Source organism: Macrotis lagotis, chromosome 7, assembly GCF_037893015.1.
Source record: "Macrotis lagotis isolate mMagLag1 chromosome 7, bilby.v1.9.chrom.fasta, whole genome shotgun sequence".
Classification (NCBI taxonomy): domain Eukaryota; kingdom Metazoa; phylum Chordata; class Mammalia; order Peramelemorphia; family Peramelidae; genus Macrotis; species Macrotis lagotis.
Window position 1 is genome coordinate 41,691,886 of NC_133664.1, and position 26,486 is coordinate 41,718,371.

General features: G+C 42.1%; 1 protein-coding gene across 3 annotated transcripts in view; it reads left to right on the forward strand.

Annotated features, from left to right (window-relative positions):
- Positions 1–26,486, forward strand: part of FYCO1 (FYVE and coiled-coil domain autophagy adaptor 1) — a 109,209-nt gene that overhangs the window by 45,225 nt on the left and 37,498 nt on the right. For all 3 annotated transcript variants that reach the window (XM_074195854.1, XM_074195852.1, XM_074195855.1), the window contains 8 exons: positions 4,291–4,384; positions 5,881–8,364; positions 9,349–9,441; positions 10,131–10,249; positions 12,174–12,341; positions 16,173–16,322; positions 17,588–17,796; positions 20,185–20,326. In XM_074195854.1, the coding sequence (XP_074051955.1) occupies positions 4,291–4,384; positions 5,881–8,364; positions 9,349–9,441; positions 10,131–10,249; positions 12,174–12,341; positions 16,173–16,322; positions 17,588–17,796; positions 20,185–20,326 (3,459 nt within the window). The remainder of the gene's footprint in view (positions 1–4,290; positions 4,385–5,880; positions 8,365–9,348; positions 9,442–10,130; positions 10,250–12,173; positions 12,342–16,172; positions 16,323–17,587; positions 17,797–20,184; positions 20,327–26,486) is intronic.

Sequence of the window (26,486 nt, forward strand, 5' to 3'; positions counted from 1 at the left end):
CATGTTTACAGAGTCATCATGAAGACCTGCTGTAAAGCCTAGAAAAAAAAATTGCAAAATGTGTTTTTTTTTTTCCCTGTAGGGGACTGTAAATAACTTTAAAATAATGTGGTTGATGAGTTAATAAAGAGTAAGATTCTTGTAGAGCAGAAATGTGCTAATTAGCAAGGTTCTTGCTGAGGAGAAATTATTGCATAAGCTGATTGTAGGTAATAGATTGTGCAGGGCTAACCATTCTCATTTCCTTGGGTAATAATGCTGAAATAGCATTTGTAACCTTGTCCATCTGACCCCTCTGCAACCAGATCTCACTAGAGTGTCATCTCCTCTTGCTCCTTGGACATTAATGTAGTGGTACTAGTCTCCTCCCTAAACAGGCTGTAAACTCATTTCTGAATCACATATGACCCCCTTGAAGTCTAGTGGGCATATTGACAGAGATGATTTTTTTCCTTTTAAAATTTTTCATTCATTTTAAATTTAAATACTAAATGAGGAAGAAAAAAATGAACATTACCATGTATACAACAGAACCATAGAGGATTTGATGTAAAATAATACATTTCCATTCCCAATGTTTACATTTTAGAAAAATGTAATAAATATTATATGTGATTTTCAAAGTTGCCCACCTTTTGTGTGCTTCCTTCTAAGTTTTGTTGTACTCTGTGCTGTGTACATTTCTTCCTCCATATGTTCCCACTGTACTCTAGAGAAGGCTACAATTAAACAGAAAAAATACATACATATATATAAACATATAGCTAAATGTATACACACACACACTCACATTCATACATATATGTAAGATCATACTAAACATATTTCTATTTGACAATTCTTTCTCTGGAAGTAAATGGTATCTTCCTGCATAGGTCTAAGACTTTCCATGTTTTTCTAAAATCAACCAGCTCATCATTTCTTATACCCACAGCAGTATTCCAACGATCATATTCCACAAGGTAGAGATGCTTTGTCATCAAGTAATCCAATGGTTCAAAAATGAACTTCAGAAATGAGCTAGTTTTCCTCTTCTCAGTAAAAATTAGTAACATCCCTAGAAGAAAGAATTCTGGAGAGATGTTGAAGGACAAAAGACTTCAGTTCTACAAATTTCCTCCACAAAAAAGACAGAACATCATCTCAGAGTGAATGTGGAACATCATCTCAGAGTGAATGTGGAACATCATCTCAGAGTGAATGTGGAACGTCATCTCAGAGCAGATATTAAACAAAAGATGAGGTAAAGCAGTTGTCCTCCTAAGACAACTTGAAAGGAACTTGGGAAACAACAAACAACAAACCTTAGGACCTGGATTGGGAGACAGCCTTGACCTCAGAAACTTTTACCTCTTAGAGAGTGTGGGGTCCAATAGCTGAGTAAGAGAATATTTAAGGACCTTACACTTTCTAGGGTTGCCAGGCATAGCTGTACTGACCAGACATGGTTAGAGGATGCAGTTGTATAGAAGGAGTCAGCACAGGCCTGGTGAATGCATCAGCAGAGGGACAAGGGACCCTGTCAACTATTGGTACTTTCAGGAGAATAGAGTCCCTGATTTTGATTCCAGGGTCAAAAGGACAGTGGAAGTTTGGAGCCACCAGAAGAACAACAAAGAGCAAGAGTTTATGGGACAGCATGACTTGGGGTCTTAGCCATGGCTTAAGGTTAGAGAGGAGTGGCCGAGGTTGGACCCTGGGATAGAGCTTAAAAATAACAGAAGGACCTGAGGTCTGGGGCATCATCATTCCTTACACCTTGGGACTAGAATTTGATTATAATAATAAGCTACTAAAAATAAAAAAAAAACACATAAAAAGTGAGTAAGCAAATGAGAAAGAACCCAACCATAGATAGGTATTTTGGGAATAGAGAAGATCTGAGTTCATATTCAGAGGAAGACAGTGGTGCTAAAAAAGTCACTCCTTTTTCAATGAGAAATGTCAAATGGGTCCCAAGCCAAAAAAGAGTTCCTGGAAGTACTTAAAAAGGACTTAAAAACCAATTAAGAGAGATCGAGGAAAAATTAGGGAAAAAAGAGCAATTCAAGAAAGTCAAGAAAATTATGAAAAGAAACTAGAAAAAGAATAAAAACTGGAAAGAAGAAAATAATTCCTTGAAAATGAGTTAGTCAAAAGGAAGTTAATGATATAAGATGCAAAAAAAAATAATAAAATCAAAAGAAATAGAGGAGAATATAAGATCCAGGAGAAATATAAGGTCAACATTAAGGACCAATTATAAAGGATTCAGTAAGGTCAAACTGTTTATTTCTTATGTGTGAAATGTTATCAGTACTCTGACTATCATTATTTGGGTAGTATGAAAGAAAGATTTGGACTGAGCTGTGTTATGATGGCGTGATTCTCAAAATTAAAGCTATATAGGGAGAGGTAAAAGGAATAATTATCTTATACAATCCTCTGAAATCTGAAAGGGAGAATTGATAGTGAAGAAGCAAGTTAGGAGAGCGTTAGGTAGTGCTCAGGAATAGGTTAAAGAGGTAACAACATATACATCCAGGAGGGTATAAGTTTTCTAAATTTAAAAAAGAAATGAGAGTGAGGGGAAAGGCTAAAGAAGGGACTTCTAGAATAAGAATTAGGAGGGGAGGGAATAAGGGGAAAAACTTACAAAGATAGGTATATTTAAGGGGGAGGGTAGGAGGAGAGGATAAGAGATTTTGAGAGAAGTGGGTAGATTAAGGCATAGAAGGATAAGGAAACAGAAGTAAATTAGAAGAATGAGGAGGGATAGGGTAAGACAGATAGGAAAGATAGGATAGAAGGAAATATACAAGAAGTAATTATAACTTTGAATGTGAATGGTATGAATTTACCCATAAAACAGAAACAGCAGCAGAATGGATAAAAAAATTTTATTTCAACAGTATATGATTTTTCAGAAACAATAAAAATGAGAGAGATATACAGAATTAAAGGGCTAGAGTAGGATTTGTTATGTTAAAAAAAAAAGCAGGGGTAATAACCATGATGTTGGGCACAGTTAAAACTAATTAAAAGAGAAAAATAGAGAAACTATACCATATGTCAATAATATTATTCAAATTATTTAGGTCTCATTTCTCAACTATATAAAGAACTTTGTCAAATTTATAAGAATAGAAATCATACCCTAATTGATGAATGGTCAAGGAATATGAATTGACAGTTTTTTGAAGAAGAAAAAACTATATGGTCATATAAAAAAGTGCTTGAATTAATTTTTAATTAGAAAAATGCAAATTAAAACAGCTCGAGAAGTAATACTTCACACCTATCAGATTGACTAAAATGATTGATGTCCTTCACTTGAGGAATGGCTAAAAAAACACTGTGTATGATTGTGATGGAATACTATCATGATATAAGAAATGATGAATTGGTCAATTTAGAAATAACAGAAAGATAGATCTTTGAAGAAAGATGCTATCCATCTCCAGGGAAAGAACTGACAAATAGAAATATGCATAGTATGTTCTTACATATGTGTGTTTGTGTATGAATACATGTGATTGCTAATAGATAATGTGAATGTTTAAAGATATGTATGTTTATATATTCATGTTTAATTGTATTCTTTTCTAGGGCAGGGGAGGCATGGTGAGAGGGAAAAAAATAAATTAAAAAGTACACAGCAGAGAGCAAAAGAAAACCTAAAAGGAAGCTTGGAAAAGCTGGGTAGTTTTGAAAACAGTGTATAGTATTTATTTTCTTGAAATGTAAATTTGTTGTTTTAATACCAGCAGAACCATTGCAAACCAATGTCACACCTTGTGAAATGCCTTTACCCCCCTTTTACCAAGGATGGGCTACTGTCAAAGCTCTTGGAGGCAGAGAGGGCCTTTTTGCCTGATGATCTTCAGCATGTATAAACATACATATCTATCTGGGAACATTTAAGTAAGTTAGCCAGACTTTCACTAAATGAGGAGCCAAGACTGATTTATATCCAGAGACACTCAAACCCCCTGCCCTCTAGAAGACTCCATTCCACTTTGTGAGGGTGACATATATCTTTTTTTTTTTTGCAAGACAGTGGGGTTAAGTGGCTTGCCCAAGGCCACTCTGCTAGGTAATTATTAAGTGTTTGAAGCCATATTTGAACTCAGGTACTCCTGACTGCAGGGCTGGTGCTTTATCCACTGTACCACCTAGCCGCCCCCAAGGCTTGACATATATCTTGATAATATATCCTGGTCACTTGTGGATGAGACTCATGAAGATATTCGAGGGGAAAATATATGTGGCTTCCTGTTTAGATAACAGTTTCTTTCTTGTGGTTCCCAGGAGGACATTGGCCTCCCCAGGCTCCTCAGCATACATGTGGAAACCCCCAAGTCGAAGTTCAAGCATGAGCAGCCTGGTGAGCAGCTATCTGCAGGTAATTGCCCAGGAGCCAGTTCTCTCCCTCTTCATTGAATTGGAGGCCTCTCCAGCAAAATCTTCTACTTCACACAGTGTCTAGCATACACTAGGCACTTAATGAATGCTTATGACTTGACTTGATGTTCTTAGAAATGAATCATGTAATTGGAGGCCTGAAAGACATGAAAGAAGGGAGGAACTCTCCTCCTCTACCTCCCTGTTCCCTTGTGGGTCTTTTGAATTTTTATTCAAAGATTTTTAAAACACAATGAAAAGACCTATCTTACGATCAAAACAAACACAATGGAGCATGTTTGTCCTTGCTACTTCCTTAGGTGAATAGAAATCTGAATGCAGTCCTGTGACAGGATAAACAACTTGAGAACTGTATCATGTGAGCAAATGGGAAATGACCCAAATTAACAGTGAAAGATCCCTATTAAGCATAAAACACAATGAAGTCAGGAAGACCTGAGTTCAAATGTGACCTCAGATACCTCCTAGCTGTGAGATTGTAGGCATGTCACTCAACACTTTCTGCCTTTGTTTCCTTATATGTTAAATGAGCTGGAGAAGAAAATGCCAACTGCTCCAGTATATTTACCAAGAAAGGAGGGAGACTTCTACCATTGTATTTTAAAAATCTTTTCAGGAATGTTAGTTAGTGAGGAGAATTAGAGGGGAATAAAGTTTTGTAAAATTTCTTTGTTTATGTAAAAGGATCATATTTAATTTAGGGACCTCTAAAGGCAGTCTCTTAAATGAGTTTAGTCACCATTCGATGGTGTATACTAGTCTCACTCATCACTGCTAAAGGAGGAAGAAGAAACTAAACCCTGAGGGGATTTGGCTAAGTAGGGGACAGGTGAACTGGACAAAGAGAACAGGTGTCATAATTTCTAATTCTGAGTCATTATATATCTTTGAGTATATTGCTTCATGTCTGCGATCTCTGCTTCAGTTTTCCAGCTTCCAGTGTATCCAGGGCTATTGACTACCCCATGGGGGAATAATTTTAGTAGAGTATGAATATTTCACATTGAGTAATAGTGTAATAATAGGTAGAATTTATTATTTTAGTTCCCTGTATGTATAACACATTGCATATTTAAATCCATTTGATCCTTAATGACCCTGTGAGGTAGGTGCTATTATGCTGAGTTTACAGCTATGAAAACTATTTTTTTTAGTTTTTTTTAAAAGGAAATTTAAGGAAAAATAAGTGACTTGCCAAGGTCACATAGCTAGTCAGTAAGGTCACATTTGATCTCAGGTCTTCCTGACTTCAGGGCCAGCATTCTATCTTGCTGTTTCCAATAGTCATCTTTCACCTTATAATCCCCCTACTTTTCTCTTTCACAGTTAGTTGCTTGGTCCTCCCTGAAGATTTACGCGCGCGTGTGTGTGTGTGTGTGTGTGTATCTAGCTATGTTTGTGCACACACTTAAATGCACACATACCTACATATGTATATTCTTAAAAGGTGTCATTCTTCTGTTGTTGTTTCTCTAGACTCAAGACCTGGCTTCCAGCTTCGACATGAACAGCTCCATGAATGCTGAGGCCCTGGAAGGGTTTGATGAAATGCGGGTCGAGCTGGACCACTTAGAGCTAAGGGAGAAGGAGCTCCAGGATCGCCTGCAGCAGTTGGAGAGGGAGAACCAGGAGCTGCGGAAGGCCATGGGCCTCCAGGCAGAGCAGATGCAGGCAGAGCAGGAGAAGGGGAGAGGCCTGGCCGAGGAGAACACCCAGCTGGTGCGAAGGGTGGCCGAGCTCCAAAAGGAGTGTCTTATCTCCCAGTCGGCTCAGAGTACCATGGAAGAGCTACAGAAATGTCTGAAGATGTTGGAGCTGGGCACGGCTGAGAATAAAAAGGAATATCACTCTACCCTGCAACGACTTGAGTCAAGATTACAGCCCCTGGTGCAGCAGCTCGAGACATCCTGGGCCACCATCGCTACAAAAAACCAGTGCATCACCAACCTCCAGGCTGAGCTAGCCACTGCTGAGCAAAGGACCCTGGCGGGGGAAGCCAAGGGAGACGTGGTGGGGATGGGTGGACTGGACCAGCGGGCATCCAATCAGGGCTGCTTCTCCCAGGACCTCCAGGATCTTGTGGAGAAGCAGATGGTAGAGCTGGAGAGGCTGACCAAGGAGCTCCAGCAGAAGGAGCAGGCCCAGGGAGAGCTGGAGTCCAAGTGCAGCCTTCTGGTCATAGGCTCCCAAGAGGAAAACAAGAAACTGCTCCAAGACCTGGAGGGGCTGGTCAAGGAAATGGAACCTCTCCGGGAAGAACTGTCCTCCAAAGGGAAGGAGGTGACAGAGCTCCAGCTCCAGCTCAAGGACTCATTAGCGAGCTCAAGGTCTCTTGAAAAGGATTTGGAAGAGTTAAGAAAGGAAGCTAGATGTCACCAAGAGAGGCACAACCAGGAGAAGGAGCTGCTGGAGCAGGAGGTCACATCCCTGACCAAGCAGCTCCAGCTCCTCGAAGTCCAGTTGTCCCAGGCCAACCAGCATGTCAGCGACCTGGAGGAGCAGGAGAAGCAGCTGCGCAGTGATCGAGACCACCTCCACCAGAAGGTGGGGGAGCTGGAATATCTCATTGGGCGGCAGAGCCAGGAGGGTGGTCCTCAGGGGCAGAGCCAGGAACTGAGCTCAGGGGACACCCTCATGCTTGGGGCCAGAAAGAAGCCAGAAGAGCCACTAAGGTGGCCACAAGAGGCCAATGCCTTGCTGGAAGGGGTCAAGGCCCCGGCCCAGGGGTCTGGGAAGGAGGAGGAGAGGCTCCAGGCAGGAAGCCGAGAGCAGGATGAGGAGCTTCAGAGTGCCCTCCACAGAAACCAGATCCTGGAGGACAAGCTTAAGACCCTGCAAGTGGATTATGAAGACCTGAGGCAGCGCGAGGCGGCCATCAAGGGCTCCCTGGCATCCCTGGAGGCAGAGCAGGCCAGCATCCGCCACATTGGTGACCAGATGGAGAAGAGCCTCCTTGCCGTGAAGAAGGCCAAGGAGACGATGAAGGCCCAGGTGGCAGAGAAAGAGGCAGTAATCCAAAGCAAAGAGAATGAATGCCAGCAACTGCGGGCAGAGGTGGAGAGATACCAGAAACAAGTAGAGGCCCGTGAAGGGGAGCTGGAGGGTCTGAGGAGCACCTGCCAGCATCAGACCTCGCTGATCGAGGGTCTCAGCTTGGCCAAGGGGGTGGTGGAGAAAGCCCAGCTGGAGCAGAGTATGGACCGGGAGAGAGGGACCCAGGAGCTGGCATCCCAGCTGGTACTGACACAGAAACAGTTGCAAGTCCACCAGGAGGAGGCCAGGCGATCACAAGCGGAAGTGGGTGAGCTCCGGACCAAGCTGCAGAGGGCCCTGGAAAGCCAGGAGAAGGCCCACAGCCGGCTGGAGGTGGCAGAGACCCTTCTGGAGGAGCACCGGAGCCTGGTGGAGCAGCTGAAGGAGCAGAATGAGGGCCTCAACAGGACCCACGTGCAAGAGCTGCTGCAGTGTACTGAGAGGGAGCACATGATAAGGGAGGAGAAGGATGGGGAGAGCCGCCAGAGTGCTGAGCGGGAGCGGCAGCTTCGGGCAGATTTGTCCCAAGCCAAGCAGGATGCTGAACTGGCCCAGCTAGAGCATGCCGAGGTCCAGGAGCAGCTCCACCGGGCCAACACCGACATAGCCGAGCTCGGGATTCAGGTCTGTGCCCTGACGGCTGAGAAGGTGCAGCTTGAGGAGAGGCTCCGGGAGGCCCAGGAGAAGGCTTCCAGGGAGCAGGAGGACCTCCAGCAGGATTTGGAAGGCCTCAGGCAGGAATGGAAGACCCTGCAGGAGGAGCTGAAGGTGGCCCAGGAGAGTGCCCACAAGCTGCCTGACCTGCAGAGTCAACTGAGCCTGGCTGAGAAGCAAGCCCAGAGTACTCGGGAGGCTGCTCAGGAGGAGCTCTCTACTGTGAAATTCCAGATGAGCACAGAGATCATGAGCTGCCAGGCCAAGCTCAAGGTAATGAGCAGGTGATCACCCCAAGTTAAGATTCCTGTCACTTTGGCCAGTAGCAGCTGCAACTCTTCCCAGATCAACCCAGGGGCTCTGGGTTTAAGAGGTATTTAACACCCCAGCTGAAGCCTATCTATTCTCCTCAAATGTCTAATCACAACCAAACAGATCATATTACTATAATCCTTCTTCACCCAAATCTTGTTCTCCGGGAAATCTAACAAGATTGGGTTAAGTGACTTGCCCGGGGTCACACAGCTAGTAAGTTTCTGAGGTGGGAGTTCAACTCAGATCTTCCTGACTGTGCCATCAGGATGGAATGTCCAGGTATCTAAAGATAATACTTGACCTCTATCTTGATTGATTCCCCTGAAGGTCCAAAGGACTGAACGGTCTGTCCTACCAGGTTATGGATATAGTTTCTAGAAAACATCATGACCAGTTTTAGTAAAATCATAATCATCATCATCATCATAATAGTAATAACAACAACAATAATAATAAAAACCTGGAATTGAAGAGGTCTAACTTTTTGTCAATAGACTTAAAACCCTTGAGTTAAAAATTAGGTACATTGCAAGACAGGTCTGAGGTTTCATTACCTGAATGTTGGTTTTTCTGAGCTATCACTGGGTCAGATCCTAGCTTTACTCCAATTTGGCAACTGTTTACCTGCCTCTCCAGTATATAGGTCCTAACTCAGGATGATAAGTACACCTTATATTTCTTTGATATTTTTCATCTTTTAAAGAAAATGGAACCTTGTCCTTTGAATCCTGGACCAAAATAAGTTAGAGGTCAGGGTTAATGTATTTACCTTGTCTAATGGGTTCCATTGCCCAGTGGACTTGAGAGACCCTAAGAGTTAGTTTTCTGGGGTAGCCACTGCCCAGAATCAGCAAAATTGGGTAAAGGATCTGTTGTACCAGAGGCTGTTGTATTTTTCTGCTATGTCTACCCTTTCAATAATCCTTATCTCACCCACACTAGGCAGCGAGTGAAGAATGTAAGAATCTAAAGGGTCAACTGGAAGAAAAAGACGGGCAACTAAGGGCAGCTCAAGAAGAGATGGCAAAGCTGAAGGTAGGCCCGGGGCTTTTCCCTCAGGGAGTACAGAAGGAATTTCATGATGGGGACTCTGGGTTCAGTGAAGTTTGGGAGTAGTGAAGTGACCAGCCAAGGGGGCCATGCATCAGATCAAGAAAAAAAATGGCCTTGGAACAATAGATAGAGACCTAGCCCTGGAGTCAGGAGGTCCTGAGTTCAAATCCAACCTCAGATACTTAATAATTACCTAGCTTTGTGACTTTGGGCAAGTCACTTAACCCCGCTGCCTTGAAAAACAAAAAATGACTTCAAGCTGTTTGTATGATTTTCCTGTGACATCACCCCTTCTCACAAATCATCTGTGATGAAGAAGTCACGTAGTTTGACTTTTACAAGTCTAGTTACTGAGACTCACTGTGAAATTTCCAGTTATCAGTTTGAAACTCATTGTTTTATCTTTAAAGTCATTTGAACGTCAAAATGTAAATATGACTCCATTCTGGCTGTCCGTGACCTCAGTTTTTCAACCTACTTTCATTTGCTCTATGTCAGTCCCTCTTGTCCACCTCTTTCTCATCTCTCTGTTATTGTCATACCTTCCATTCTGTTTTCTTCAATCTGCTTTTTAACAGTGACATAGAAGGCATCACATTTGTGTTCTCTGATAATTGTGCCTTCCTCAACTGGATAATTCTGTTGGTTTTTTTCTTAATCTCATTTGTTAGGCCACCAAATCAGGTTTGGGAAAAGAATTGGAGAACTCAGTGGAACAGCTGGCCAAGTACCAAGCTACAGTCCTATCGAAAGAAGAGGAAGCCGTGGCCCTGAATGCCAGTTTGGAAAGGTTGTTTCTATGGCTCCCCTACTTCCTTGGCCTGAAGTGAGGCTTCCAGAGAGGAGAGGGGGTAGAGGAAGAAGAGAATAGAAAGCAAATGACTTCTGGCTTTTACAAGAGGAAATGTTTTTGTTAAGAACCAGGAAGTCAGAAAGACACTGGGTTTCCCATTCTTTTACTAGTATCTTTCCATAAGGCTCTAGCGGGTCCTGAAAACTGACCCAGGAGTGTCCCAGCCCAACCTGGCTTGTTTGAAAGGGAGTCTTCTTTGGGAAACAGGATGCTTCTCGCTGCTCAGTAGAGTGATGGGGTGCTCAACTCGAAAGAGGTTGGGGGGATTTTAATTTTTTCACACTGAAGTTGTGTATCCTTCTGCCCCAATTGTTATTTCCTGTGTGAAATATCATACCACAGTGTTAAGTTTTATGTTTTCAAAAGGTTAACCATAAACCTGGAGGAATGCCAACTTCAGCTTTGGATGCCAGCCTTCTGGGTCCCTAACAGTCATGCAGATCTTGCTCTCCATTTCTTTCATCAAGAATGCCTTAGCCCTAAACCGAGTGCCCTTTAAATTTTACTTGGGAGAGTGTAAGGTCTTCCTTTGGTCCCAGTATCTTTGGTGCTCTGATGAAACTCATATTTTCTGACTTGTATTCAGTAAGTTCAAGGATTGTGCCAAATTTTACTCTTCAGGGCCTTATAAGTGGTCTAATTAAAAAAGACTTTACAATGTGCATTTTCATAATGAGACTCAGTCTGACACACACAAAAAAGTCACATTTTCTTAGGGAAAATGTGAATGTCTTCATTCTCCCCTAACCCTGTCTAAACCTTTACCCAGTCCATCACTGCAGGAGATCCTGGAAGTCTACTTTTGGGGGTCTAAAGAAACGAAAGCTTAAAGATGTTTCTCTGCTTGGTTTTTAAATATTATAAACCTGCAACAATGTAAAGACTCCATTCAGGACTTGCCTCCTCTTTGGCTAATAAAAATTAAGTTATTCTTAATTATAACTGCACTTATAGCACTATGTTAGGTATTGGGGAAGATACAGATTTTAGATATATATTATTCCTGCTCTGATGAACTGGGTGGGGTGGACGGTGGGGGAGAGAGATGTGACATGTACACAAATAAACAATGCATTAGTAAGTATATAAGAGAGGGACAAAACATTGTTTAAATCATTGGAAGGGAAAGTCATCACTAACCAGAGGTTTGCTCAAGAACATGTCATGGACCAAAGGATATTTGAGTTGGACTTTCTAAGATGAATAAGTATTCAATAAAAAATGTTGGGAGTGAGGGAGATACTCTAACAATAGGGAACAGCATAAACAGAGACATGGATTGGGATTAACCAGTGCAATTTGACTGGATCTATAAATACAAGGAGAGAGGCAGCTTGAAATAAGACTTAAGTTTGTTGGGAATGCCTTGTAGAGTACTATGCTTTAATGGATTCATTTGAAGAATCCTTGACCTTTGGAAAAAGATGGAGTTAAGGCGGTCATAGAGTTGGATTATAGAGTAAGGAAAATGCCATATTATGGGCATATCATCTCTACTACACTATTCTGAAGGAGATTTAGCAGAGCTTGATACCAGAGTACTGAGCAAAACTTAGTCTCCTAGAATTTTCCTGCTAATTTTACATGTGATAATTTCAGAAAGGAATTGGCCAAGATTTGAGATTCCAAAGGCCAATGAATGAAGACATCAAACGGCGAGTCAAGACGGCACTTAGAGCATCACCACATTCATAAAAAAAAAAAAAAAAGGTCAAACACTTGTTGGAAGGGAAGGGCCACCACAATGGGTTACAGGGAACCCTGGCTTTACCAGACCTTGTATAACATGGTAGAAGTGGTTAATGTGAGGCTGTAGGAGTGAGAACTGATTTCAAAGAATCTCTGAATCTTCCTCTGTTAGGACACAAAAGGAACTCGAAAAATCAGATGCAAAGGTCCAAGAATATTGGGACAAGCTCAACCAGGAGATAGCAGATCGAGAGAAAAATGAACAGCAGATGCAAGCCAATTTGGATGATCTGAACAAAACGAAGAAATACCTTGAAGAACGTCTAATAGAACTTCTCAGGTGGGTTTCATGGCTTACATGGAGATAATGGAACTTGTAAATAGAATTTTTAATTAAATAAAATAAATATAGATCTCGATCTTTTTCTTTCTTTGGAACATGTGCTCCAAATTTCAATGACTTTTTATAGAACCATTTCTTTTCTTTCTTTTTTTTTTAGGTTTTTTTGCAAGGCAATGGGGTTAAGTGGCTTGCCCAAGGCCACACGGCTAGATAATTATTAAGTGTCTGAGACCAGATTTGAACCCAGGTACTCCTGACTCCAGGGCTGGTGCTTTATCCACTGTGCCACCTAGCCACCCCCTATAGAACCATTTCTAAGAGTTATGCTCAGTCAAATAATTTAGCATTCCAAGTCAAATAAAATTAATCATATCTTTCATGCATTTCTATGCAGTGTATGTTGGGATCTCACCCCCCCCCCCATGAATAGCTCTTATGGGTAAGTTTGATCTTCCTAGGTGTTTTTTAAAAAAATATCATAATGGAATTTAAAAGAAAACTTCATTTAAAAGAAAACTCATCAAGGAAATGGGAATTCTGAGTACTAAAGTTACTCTTCCAATAGCCTAAGCATTTCTAAAGCAAGGAAATAGAAATTAATATCAGCAAACATGGGCAAACTGTCCATATACTCTCCAGAAGAGAGAACACCTTGTGCAGGTGGGAAAATGACTTTATATCATCTTCCAAGATTTTCAATGATAATAATTGATATTAATAATTCCAAGAGTATGAATGGTTTGTACGTGTAGTGATTTACCCTGTAATTGTTTGTTGATCTTTTTTACTCCAGACGGAAGACTGTTTTAATAAAGTTGCTGTATGAAAGAAAGGAATCTATTAGCAGCTATCTATGTGAATTGCTTTTGACTTGATGTGCAAAGCCTTTTAGAAGGAAAAATGCATTCAAGAGGTGAAATTGTTCTTTCTCCTGGGATGTGAATTTTGCCTACCAAGTCTAAGGTCGCCTTGGGTTTTGGTTATCACCTCCTTGTGTCTATCAGAATCTTAATCAGAGATGGAGATAGCAGGACTAGCTGCCTCTTCACTGAAGAAATACATTCCCTCTGGTAGCACTAGGACTTCTTAGTTGGTCACCCTGTAGCTCTTGATATTTTTGTCCTGAGTTCTGTTAAGCAGAGAAATTTGTTCCCTCCCAGTTTTTCATGGACTATCCCCCCGACTGAGAACACTCTGCTTCTTGCCCTCTCTGGCTTACCTCAACAGTCCCATATTTTCAGGAGGGCTTTTGTGGTCCCCTGGCCCAGCCACAAGTCCTCCCTCTATGATTGACTCTCATTTTCATCTTCTATGGTTTGTCCATTAGCTCCCCCCATCAGACTATGGGAGCTCCTTGAGGCCTTTCTCTGCTTGTTATAGGGTCTGATGCATAGGAAATATTTTGTAAGTGCTTGGTAACTAAGAGATTGTCTGACCTAATGGACTTGCAAAAAAAGTGTTTTCTTATATGACTTCTTCATCATGAGTCTTAAGAAAGAGAATTCTGTTGCCAGTCACATCCCCAGGAAACAGTCCAGCTTGCCTTTCTTGGGAAAAAAAATTTTACATAGCTATAGAAACATACATGCAAACATACACACATAAAATGCATGTAATATAATTTGTCTGGCAATCATTGTTTTGAAAGAGCTTCCAATCATGTAGGCTGGCATTAGTTTAAACCTCTCCTCTGCTAGGGAGGGTGCATAGAAAGACAAATGAAGTGATCCTTGTTTTCAAGTAGCTTGCAATCTGCTGGGTGACACGATATGCACATGCATAGTTATATCCAGAATAAATCACTCTTCAGGTCTAGGCACCAAGGGCACTAGGCCAGGAGTTGGGAAGATCCCAGTTCAGATCTGGCCTTAGACATTTATTAACTGAGCTTGAATAATGCCTGACCCATGGTAGGGGCTATGGAAATGTTAGTCATTATATTTTGTAAAGGGCTTAGCACATAGTAGGCACTATAGAAATGCTGAATTTCTATCTCTTTTCCTTTATTTGCCTCCTTTTTTGGGCAATCTTTTCCTTTGGATTGTGAGCTCCTTGAGGGCAGGGACTCTCTTTTCATTTATTGTATTGCCTATTTTTATTAATTGTGTTTAGGGGTCTGACAATAGAAGTCACTTAATAAATGTTTATTAGGTTAGATTGAATTGGATTGGAAGGAGATTCAATCTGACCAGGCCACTCAGTCAGTCTAGGTACGGTTTTAACTGGCTGGCCTTTGAGATCCCTTTCAGCTCCAAGATTCTGAGATTCTGGGTTGAGGAACCAAGAGCCCAAACCAAAATCTGTAAGTTTAGAATTTAGTCCATGGTTCAAGTCTTGGGGCAAAAAGAACATAGAAAATTGAGATGAAAGCTCGGAGAGAATGATCTAAGAAAGCTTTGACTGTCCAAACATATTTAGCAAGAATTTGCTAGAACATAATTGGTTTATATCACCTTGCTGATTACTATGGAGAATAAAGAGGAATGCCAGGAATAGTGGGGTATTCTTTTTTTCAAATGAAATATTTTATTTATTTCTCCAAAAACATGCAAATATAGTTCTCAGCAAGGTTTCCTCTCTCTCTCTCTCTCTCTCTCTCTCTCTCTCTCTCTCTCTCTCTCTCTCTCTCTCTCCCCCCCTCCCTCCCTCCCTTCCCCCCTTCCCTCCCCTCCCTTCTTTCCTGACAGAAAACAATCTAATAAAGATTATACATGTATAACTATGTTAAACATATTCATATTAATTATGTTGTAAAAGAAGAATCCAATGAAAAGGGGAAAAACATTAGAGGGAAAAAATAATCCATAAAACAACTTTTAAAAATTGAGATTAGTAAACTTGGGTTTGTCTTCAAATTCCACAGTTCCTTCTCTGGTTATGGATGGTTTTTTCCTATCACAAGTCTTTTATTTATTTTATTTTTTTTCTTTTATTAAAGATTTTATTTGAGTTTTACAATTTTCCCCCAATCTTACTTCCCTTCCCCCCTCCCATGGAAAGCAATCTGTCACTCTTTAATTTGTTTCCATGTTTTACATTGATCCAAATAGAGTGTGATGAGAGAGAAATCACATCCTTAAGGAAGAAACAAAAAGTATAACACATAAGAAGATCAGACAATAAGATATAAGCTTTTTTTCTTCTAAATTAAAGGTAATAGTCCTTGAACTTTGTTCGAACTCCACAGCTCTTTATCTGGATACAGATGGTATTCTCCATTGCAGACAGCCCAAAACTGTCTCTGATTGTTGTACTGATGGAACAAGCAAGTCTATCAAGGTTGATCATCGCCCCCATGTTGCTGTTAGGGTGTACAATGTTTTTCTGGTTCTGCTCATCTCACTCAGCATCAGTTCATGCAAATCCCTCCAGGCTTCCCTGAATTCCCGTCCCTCCTGGTTTCTAATAGAACAATAGTGTTCCATGACATACATATACCACAGTTTGCTAAGCCATTTCCCAATTGAAGGACATTTACTTGATTTCCAATTCTTTGCCACCACAAACAGGGCTGCTGTGGATATTTTTGTACAAGTGATGTTTTTACCCTTTTTCATCATCTCTTCAGGGTACAGACCTAGTAGTGGCATTGCTGGATCAAAGGGTATGCTCATTTTGTTGCCCTTTGGGCATAGTTCCAAATTTCTCTCCAGAAAGGTTGGATGAGTTCACAGCTCCACCAACAATGAAATAGCATCACAAGTCTTTTAGAATTGTCTTTGCTCATTGTGCTTTGTGTGTGTGTGTGTGTGTGTGTGTGTGTGTGTGTGTGTGTATCTGTTTCTTTCTTTGCCTTCTCTCTTAAAATAAAATTTCATTCCTCATTAGGGACAAGGATGCTCTTTGGCAAAAGTCTGATGCCTTGGAATTCCAACAAAAGCTGAACGCAGAAGAAAGATGGTTGGGGGACACAGAGGTGAATCACTGCTTGGACTGTAAGAGGGAGTTTAGTTGGATGACCCGGCGCCACCACTGCAGGTCAGTGAAACTGTATGACACCTGATGGATCTAGAATTGGTGTGGGAAGAGCACTGGACCCTTAGCACGAGGCCTGGGTTCCAGTTCTGCTTCTGCTGTTCCCCCTAATTGTGACCCTCGGCAGTTCACTCAACCTTATGTTTCCTCATGGGTAAAATGAGGTTCATCATCGTTGCCCTATTTGCTCTCAATTTGTAAACCTGAATGTGCTGTAAAAATATAAGTTATGGCTGTTTCAGCTCTGAGAGGACATCTAAGTAAATAAAGTGTAGTATATTAACAGAGGTAATAGAATTAGTGCCATTAAATTAGTGCAATTTATTTTAGGCAATTAAACAATGCAATTAAGATAGACCATTATAAGGAACATAAAAAAATTTAATCAGACAGTAGTATAAAGTGAAAAAATCAAAAAAGAAGATTGGAATCTATCCTACTTTCAACCCCCAAAAGGGAAAATCAAATAAGAATGAATGAACCAAAAATCCTGAAGGAGACTTATGGAGGGAGTAACCAAAAAATTATTGTTATCATCGATATGTTAAAAGAGAAATTAGCTATCAATAGTTACTAAGCAAATTTGGTTTGCTGTGTTGATGTTCAAATTTTTTTTAGGAAAGCAATAAAAATTGAAATTGAAGACCAAAATAATAATAGCTAATAATTATAAATATTTACTGTACTTTACTTATAAAGCCAGGCAGAATGGAAAGTGTTTTGCAATTATTATCTCATTTGATCCTCATCCTATTCCTGGGAAATAGAAGCTCTCATTTTCCCCATTTTATGGGGGAGGAAACTGAGACAAGCAGAGGTGAAGTGACTTGCTGAGGATTACTCCACTAGTAAGTGCACCATCCGATTTGAACTTGGGACTTCCTGACTCCAGGCCCAGTGCTCTGTGTACTGCAGCTCCACCTTGCTGCCCCTCAGGAGTTCAGGGGACTTTTCCAAGGTCACACATGTGGGGCTATTTACCGGCAGTGTGGTAGAATAGAAACATGGGGTCAGAAACTCGGGTTCTGGGCCTGGATGGGACAAGGGACTTGGCCTGAGGCCTCCCAGCTCCCTCTGGCTCTCACATGCTGCTGTTCTATGACCCAGAGCCCCCGATTCACTCTAAGCCCAGGGTCCTTCTGAAAGGTTAAAGAGTATCTGGCCGGCCTGCCAAGTGGGTGGGACATGCTCCCTGCCAGCGGTCCGGGCTGTAAGCCACAAGGTTCCTTTCTTGCCCTCTTCTCCTTATTCTCTCTTCTCATTATTAGGATATGTGGGCGCATCTTCTGTTATTATTGCTGCAACAATTATGTCATGACCAAGCATAGTGGCAAGAAGGAGCGCTGCTGCCGGGCCTGCTTCAGGAAATACACGGAAGGGTCTGGCTCCCCAGATAGCTCCGGCTCCACGACTTCCCAGAGTGAGCCACTCTCCTCTCCATCTGAGGCCGTGGACGACCAGGCCACTGCAGGCAGAGGTCAGACCTTTCCTCCATCTCCTCCTTCCCCTCCTCCCCCTCCCCGCTCTGGTCTGGAGACCTCAGTGGGCAACCTGGCATTCTGTTGGGTTGGGGGGGGTTGACTTGTTCTTTTAGTTCTCAGGCTGGAAATACAGCAAATGTTATTTCTTACCTAAAATAACTTCCCAGTGTCTGCTGAAGACACATGTTCAGGAGTCTAAGAATCTGGAAGATGTAAGCAAAAGTTCAAGGTCATGGCAAACACCTTTGGGTGATCCTCCAGGGAAGTCTTCCTCTGTTTCTCTGTGGTGCAAGGATTACTCTGGGTTAGGCAGAATTCAGCCAGTACCATCAACACTGGTGTGTCAGGTCAAGTGGAAACAGGGACCCAGTGAAACAGTGTACCACCCTCAGGAGATGCGGCGGCGCTTCTCATCACGGCCAAGATTTGGAGGACTTGTGATATCACTCATCCTTGAAGATCGGGGTTCTTAACATAGGGCTGGTAATCACGATCATTTACTTTGATCTCATTATAACTCGGGGCTGACAAGTTGAGAGAGGATGTTTGGTGTATCAAATAGACAAATGATTGCGTAGGAGGTTCCTTATAGAACTAATCAAAGGGTACAGTTTTTCCCCCTGTTTTCAAGGTCTGCTCCCATTCATTATTCAGTTAGGGATTGTTCACCATCAGAAGAAAAACTGCCAGTTCAGCAAGACAGTGAGCAAAGATTAGCAATGGAATCAGCCTCCTACTCTCAAGACCATATCCTATCATCTACACCTAAAAAAAGGCCACCAGTTATCCCACCCAGTGTTTCTCCCCCTCTTTCTACTTTGATGGAACCAGAGCGATTCCCTCTCTGTTGGCCCTGGGCAGACTGAGACTGATGATGATTCTAGCCTGGGTAGTATTGTGGGAAGGGCCTTAGGCCCAGGATTGGAGGACCAAGCTCTTCTGCTTTCACTGTGGGGCCACACGTAGGTCACTTCATCTCTCCCTGTTTATCTTCCTCATCTATTGAATGAGGAGTTGGGTTCTGTCTCCTGCCCCCCTCCCACTCCCCTAGGATTGTGGTGCTGTGAAAACTACAAAGTGCTGTCTACATGAGGTTTGTTTTTCTTTCTGACTTCACCTGCCTCCTGATTTATCATCACTGGGTTCTTTTAGACCTGTCCTGGTATTCCCCAGGTCTGGGATCTTGGGGGTGGGTTGATTCATAGGACCTGACATCAAACGTATTAGTCGCATTATTGTCTCACTCACCAGCTTATGCAGGCAGAGCTACAAGTCATGCAAGTCACTGCAGAGGGAGTTTTCTGTCTTGTTAGGTTTCTTCCCTAGTGAGGACTTACTGTTTAAAGTGCCACAGTGGAAATGGAGAGAGCTTCCAGTGGTCAGTCAACAGACACGGCTTCTGAGCTTCCTGGGCTCTAGGCACCAGTGCCAGAGTACAAAGAAAGACAGAGACACTTTTAGTTCTTAGCTGTATTCTTATACTTATTATATGTAACAGAGTAATATAGAAATGCTCATAAAATTATATAAACATAAACACATGCATACAAAAACATCCATATGGTCAAATACTAGTGATACAATCAGCCTACTGATCAGGAAGCCATATAACCCACATTTTTTTAAAAAAACAACACACATATATGTGTGTGTCTCTATTTGTCTATATTTCTAAACATCTTTATGTCTATATAGGCTATATCCATTTATATTTATCTATATCTAAATCTAAACCTCTTTACATAGCTAAATCTATAATTAAACATCTCTATTGAAACATCTTTATGTCTAATCCATATCTAAACATCTTTCTACTTTTCAATATCTATATTTCTTTATATATCTATATCCACCTATTAATGTTTCTAAACATCTTTATATATCCATAGTGTGATTTTTTTACATCTAAATCTTTGTGATCCCTTTGTGGGGTTTCCTTGGGCCATTTTCTTCTCCAGTTAATTTTACAAATGAGGAAACAGAGGCAAACAGGGTGAAATGACTTGGCCAGGGTCACATAGCCAGGCAGTGTCTTGAGCCCAGACTTGATCTCGGAAAGAGGAGTCTTCCTGACTCCAGGCCTAGCACTCTCTTCACTGTGCCACTTAGCTGCCAATATTTAGATCTAACCATCTTCGTCTCTATCTGTAATCTTTATATCTCTTTCTACATATATGTGTATATGTGTGGGTATATACATGTGTATGTCTGCATATGTGTATATATGTGTATGTGATAAAGTTATTCCCTATGCACCAATTTCCAATACTAGCTTTACCTAAGGTACGATAGCTTGACAGTGAGAAGCATCTTCATGCTGTCTTTAATGGTGGTTGTGCCTCTTCTCGCTCTTCCATGTGGTGGCGGCGGCGGTGGTGATTCAGTGATGCCTCCAGGCACCCGACCCCCAGATGATGTGGTGTTTGACATCATCACCGACGAGGAATTGTGCCAGATTCAGGAATCTGACTTCCTCCCTGAAACACCCACTGAAACAGATTCACTCGACCAAAGTGTGGCTGAACAGTGAGTAAACACCGCCTTGATTTCCCTGAGTCTCTGACCTCTTGTGCCTTCCTATTAAGTGTCAGCCAATTGAGACTGACCCAGGGGGGTCCAATGTCACTCTGGAGGAATAACTCAAAGAAGGGATCTTCAGGGAGTTATAACTATTGAGTCCTTCTGCTTCCAGTCCAGGACCTGAACCAGAGGAGCTACTTAATACAAGTTGGTTTAATGGTTGATAGGTTGGTTCTGCCCCAACACATGTCCACCATCATTGATTTGACCCCTATGGAGTGCCCTGACCCACTTTTCCCTCCCTACCAGGAAGTGTCCATTTGACAAGGGAACAGAAGGGCAGAAAGAACACCAGTTGTTAGTTAGCTTAGAGAGATGACCAATATTGAAAACCCTTAGTTTAATTCATTTCAAGTATTTATTTATTAGTCAGCTATCTTGTGTAAATCACAGTGCAAGGCCTGGCATTAGAAAGACATAAACAAAGCAATTCTTTTTTTAAATTTTTTTATTTTTAATATTTAATATTTATTTATTCTCATTTTGTACAAATTTTTTATACATTAATAAAATATTCTTGTTTAAGAGTAAACAAACTAATCCCTCCCCCCCCAAAAAATATAGGCTCACTTGAGCAATAAAGAGGAGAGAAAAAAATTAAAATTAAAAAAATAATAGTAATAATTGTAGGTATGGCCAGGTGGCGCAGTGGACGGAGCACCAGCCCTGGAGTCATGAGCACCCAAGCCCACATCCAACCCTGTACACCCAACAATCACCCAGCCGTGTGACATGCAAGCCACCTGAACCCCACTGCCCTGCAAAAACCAAAAACAAGAAAAAAAAACCCAAAATAAAATAAAATAGTAATAATAGTAGGGGTGGCTAGGTGTCGGACAGAGCATTGGCCCTTGAGCCAGGCGCACCAGGGTCCAAATCCGGCCTCAGTCACCCAACAATCACCCTACTATGCAGCCCCAGGTGGGCCACCCAGTCCCATTTGCCCTGCACTCCCCCCCAAAAAAATAATAATAATAAAAAATGTGCTTGAGTCTTTGTTCCAACACCAACAACTCTGTCAAGAGTGTGTCACATTCTTTATGATAAGTCCATTGCAAAAGTTACTTCCATATTTTTCCACTGTTGCCATTGCTGATCGCAACTCCCGCCTTTCGTATTTCTCCACTTTCATGTACTGTATTTTTTCTCTCTCCTTTCACTCTGACTCTGCTGTAGCATAGTTGAATGGCACAGCAGACAGATCCCTGCCCCTGGGGCCAAAAGGTCCTCAGCCCCCATACCACCTCTTAGGCCCAGCATCCACCTGGCCCTATGGTCCCAGACAGGCCATCCAATCCCAGCCCCTTGCAAGAAGTAAAAAAGAAAATGTGTTATATCTGACCAATCTCCCCCCATGGTCCATCCTCTCCTCCATCACTCACATCACCCCCCCCTTCCCCCTGCCCCCCCCCTTCTTACTCCAGATGCCTATACCCCATTGAGTATATATGCTGTTTCCTCTCCTAGCCACCTCTGGTGAGAGCAAAGATTCCCTCATTCCCCCTTGCCTTCCCTCCTTCCATATCATTGCAGTAGCTCATTGTAATAAAGAAAAATCTTATTATATGAAACATCTTGGCCTATTCCCCTTCTCCTTTTTCTTTCTCCCATTACATTTCCCTTTTTTCTATAGACTCCATTTTTACTCCATATTTTATCTTTAAATTCAGCTTTCTCCTGTGCTTCAACTATAAAAGCTCCCTTTACCTGCTCTGTTAACTGAGAAGGTTCATATGAATATCATCAGTGTCATTTTTCTATGCAGGAATACATGCAGTTCATCATCATTAAGTCCCTCATATTTTCCCCCTTTCCTCCAATCTCCATGCTTCACTCGAGTCCTGTATCTGAAGATCAAACCTTCTGTTCAGCTCTGGCCATTCCAACAGGAACATTTGAAATTCCCCTGGTTCATTGAAAGTCCATCTTTTTCCCTAGAAGAGGACATTCATTTTTGCTGGGTAGTTGATTCTTGGTTGCATTCTAAGCTCTTTTGCCTTCCGGTATATTATATTCCAAGCTCTACGAGCTTCCAATGTAGCTGCTGCTAAGTCCTGTGTGATCCTGACTGCAGCTCCACGATATTTGAATTGTGTCCTTCTGGCTGCTTGTAATATTTTCTCTTTGACTTGGGAGTTCTGGAACTTGGCTATCATATTCCTAGGGGTTGGATTTTTGGGTTCTCTTTCTCGGGGGGATCGGTGGATTCTCTCCATTTCTATTTTGCCCTCTGCTTCTAGAATATCAGGGCAATTTTCCTGTAGTAATTCCTTGAAAATGATGTCAAGGCTCTTTTCCTGATCATGACTTTCAGGTATTCCAATAATTTTTAAATTATCTTTCCTAAGTCTGTTTTCCATATCAGTTGTTTTTTCAATGAGATATTTCACATTTTCTTCTAATTTTTCATTTTTTGGTTTTGAAGTTTTGATTCCTGATTTCTGGTAAATTCATCTCCCTGAATTCTATTCTTTGTCTGAAGGATTTGTTCTCCTCAAAGAGTTTTCTTATCTCTTTTTCCATCTGGCCAATTTTGCTTTTCAAAGCATTCTTCTCCTCAATAACTTTTTGAAGTGTTTTATCCATTTGACCTAAGCTGGTTTTTAGCATGCTATTTTCTTCAGTATTTTTTTGGATTTCCTTGACTAGGCTGCTGACTTCATTTTCATGTTTTTCCTGCATCTCTCTCCTTTCTTTTCCCAGTTTTTCTTCTAACTCTCTCATTTGATTTTCAAAGTCTTTTTTGAGCTCTGTCATATAGCCTGAGCCCAATTTCTATTTTTCTTGGAGTCTTTAGATGCAGGAGTTTGTGTTTCCTCATCTTCAGACTGAGTATATTGATCCTTCTTGGGTTCATAGATAATGTATTTCTCAATGGTGTTTCTCTTGTTTCTCTGCTTGCTCATTTTCCCAGTCTAAGCCTGTTTTGGGGGTGCTTCCTGAGCTTTTGGGACACTCCCACAAGACTCTCAGTGTGTGAGGCTCTATCCTATCCTCTCTCCTGGTCTGTGAATGACCATAAGCACCCCCCTCTGCCACGGGACTTAGGTGGGGGGTGGCCCTGCAGTTCTGGGGGGCCTGGACTGCAGTCAGGATCTGAATGTGGTCAGAGCCCCAGAGTCCTGTTCCAGGGGCAGGGGACAGAGCTGGGCAGTCTCTTTCTCTCTCTTCACTCCCCTCCCTAGGTTCAATGGGCTCATGCCCTGGGGGCTCCTGCTTACTGGCTCCACCTGCTTCTGTTTCCTGGATTTGGAATGCAGTGACCAAGCAGCTTGCTATGTGCCCTGAGGGCTGGGCTCCATGTGCTCGCTCTGGCAGAGGTCCCCTGCTATTCCCCCACTTTGTGCCTGGTGCTCCCCGGGATGCAGCTCAGGAGACTCCCCCGCTACTGTGAGCTGGGGCTCCCAGCGCCCTGGGAGTGCCTCCAGGAGGCTGAAGTTCTTTCGCTCTGGTGGGCCCCCTTCCAAACCTCAGGGAGCAGAGCCTTTCTGCTCTTTTTCAGTTTACCTTGAGGAGAACTGCCTCATTGGGTCCCTCTGTGGGTTCTGTCTCTCGAAAATTTAGTTAGAGTCTTTAGTTTCAAAGATTTATGAGAGTGCGCCTAGGACAGGATCCACTCTTGTTGCCATCTTGTCTCCACCCCTCCCAAAGCAATTCTTACCCTCTAAGTGGTTATATTCTTTTGGGGGAATTTGTTGTATGCATAGATAAGAAAATATTGGGCATTTTGAGAAAGGGAGACAATGTTCACTGCTGGAGGTGTGGAAATCAAGGTAATCTTCACTTTTTAGGAGGATTGTAAGCTGAGCTTTTATCTAAGCTAAAGATTATCATAGATGAAGATATTAGTTTTGACTCAAGCCATGAAAGTGAATATAGACTTCTAATTTACCACCTGCGTTTCAGATGCCTGACTAACAAGTTGTATTTTATTATCCTAGAAGTAGTAAGAAGCCACTGAGAATTTTTGAGAGTTGGGAGTGACATGGGCAATATAATGCCTTAGGAAGGTTATTTTTGTAGCCAAATGGAAAATGGACCAGGGAGGGAAGAGATTGATTCAGAGCTTCTTAGAATAGTCTAGACAGAGGTGGCTAGGTGGCTAGGTGGCGCAGTAGATAGAGCACTGGTCCAGGAGTCAGGAGTAACTGAGTTCAAATCCGGCCTCAGACACTTAATAATGACCTAGTTGTGTGACCTTGGGCAAGCCACTTAACCCCACTGCCTTGCAAAAACCTTTTTAAAAATAGTCTAGACAGATGTTGATAAGGTCATGACCAAGGAAACAGTTGGGTGAATTGAAAGAAGGAACCAGAGAAAAGGTGTTGCTTTCATTCCCACAGCAAGACTCAGCAAGACAGGGTGTGGGATAAAGAAGGGTTGAAGTTGACCCTGGTATTGTAATTGGAAGGATGGTTGTCCCATCAACAGAATTAGAAACGTTTTGAATAGGAATAGGGTTCATGGGGAAGATATGGCTTCATTTTGAACCCATTTGAGACACTTGTTAGGTGGAGCTGGTGTTGATGTGGGACTGACAGCAAGAGTGAAGGCTAGCTGTGGAGATCAGGAGTCATTTGCATCAAGATGGGAGAGACACAAGTGGGAGCTGATGAGATCACCCATCAGAGTGGGGAGAGAGAGAAGGGGCCTCAGGATGGGCCTGGGAGATGCTCCTGGGGGCACCATAGGGATTGCTAATGTGATGGATACCTGTGATAGTCCAGGGCTTCTACCGCTTTAGTAAGTAAAAGGAGACTGAACTAAACGAAGGCTAGGTTCCATCTATGTGTTTTTTAGAAGGAACTCTCCCTGGTCCTACTTACAGTGAAAGCAAAGGTTAGAAGTATACTTTCTCAAATCCATTACAAAGAACTACAGAATATCTGTGAGGCTACAGGGTCCATCAGGAAGGAAAAAACCAATGACAAGTAAGCAAACCTTTACAAAGTGCCTTCAATGTGCCGGGCATTGTACCACATGCTGGTAAGGAAATCAAGGAAAAATGAAAGTGTCCCCTGCCCTCCAGGAACTGAACATTGAACAGGGTAAGGGTGGGGGGAGATAACATGCAAATAACTCATCCAAATGAGATAGAGACAGAATAAATTGGAGCTGATCTCGGGAAGAAGACATGACATTTAAGGGTTTCTTGCAGAAGATAAGATTTTAGCTGGGCCTTGAAGGAAGCCAGGAGGCAGAGAGGAGGAGGGAGAGCATGCCAAGCCTAGGACACTACCAGGGTAAATACCCAGAGGCAGGAGATGGTGAGTCATATGCAAGGAACAGCAAGGAAGCCAGTGTCACTGTATTGCAGAGTACCTGGGGAAAATGTATAAGAAAATTAGACTAAAAAGATGAAGAAAGACCCCATTATGAGGAGTTTTGAAAGAAAAGTGAAAGTTTGGTCTTTGAACCTGGAGGTGATAGGGAGCCACTGGTTTATTGGGTGACAGGTTATACCTGAACTTTAGGGAAATCTCTTTGTGACTGAATGGAGGATGGATTGGAATGGGAAGAGACTTGAGACAAGCAGACTCACCAGTGGCTACCCATTTGTAGTGCAATAATAAGTTTACCTTTCAATTTTTCCTAATAAGACCTCCAAAAAAATAGTCTTGCATGGGCTAGATTTCTTTTTTCCTTTTTTTTTTTAGGTTTTTGCAAGGCAGTAGGATTAAGCGGCTTGCCCAAGGCCACACAGGTAATTTTTAAATGTCTGAGGCTAGATTTGAACTCAGGTACTCCTGACTCCAGGGCCAGTGCTCTATCCACTTTGCCACCTAGCCTCCCCATGGGCTAGATTTCTTATTCATATTAATATTAGATGTTTCCTGCAAGAAAATGCCATAAAATCTCCACTAGTTCTTATGTTATAGAGTAACAAAGGCAATCCAGTCAGTTTTACTTATTTGGCATATTTTGGAGCCGAAACCACTTCCCTGCCACTCATTTTCTATTGCTTCTGTTTACTGCTACCTGGTTGGCGGACCGCTCTAAATATAACTTCTGCCAAGAAGTGTCTGTGGTTCAAATGCACAAAATGTGCTGTTTCAGTCTCCTTCCTTTGTAAACCATATTGTTTTGACCTATTTTCCCTATAGTA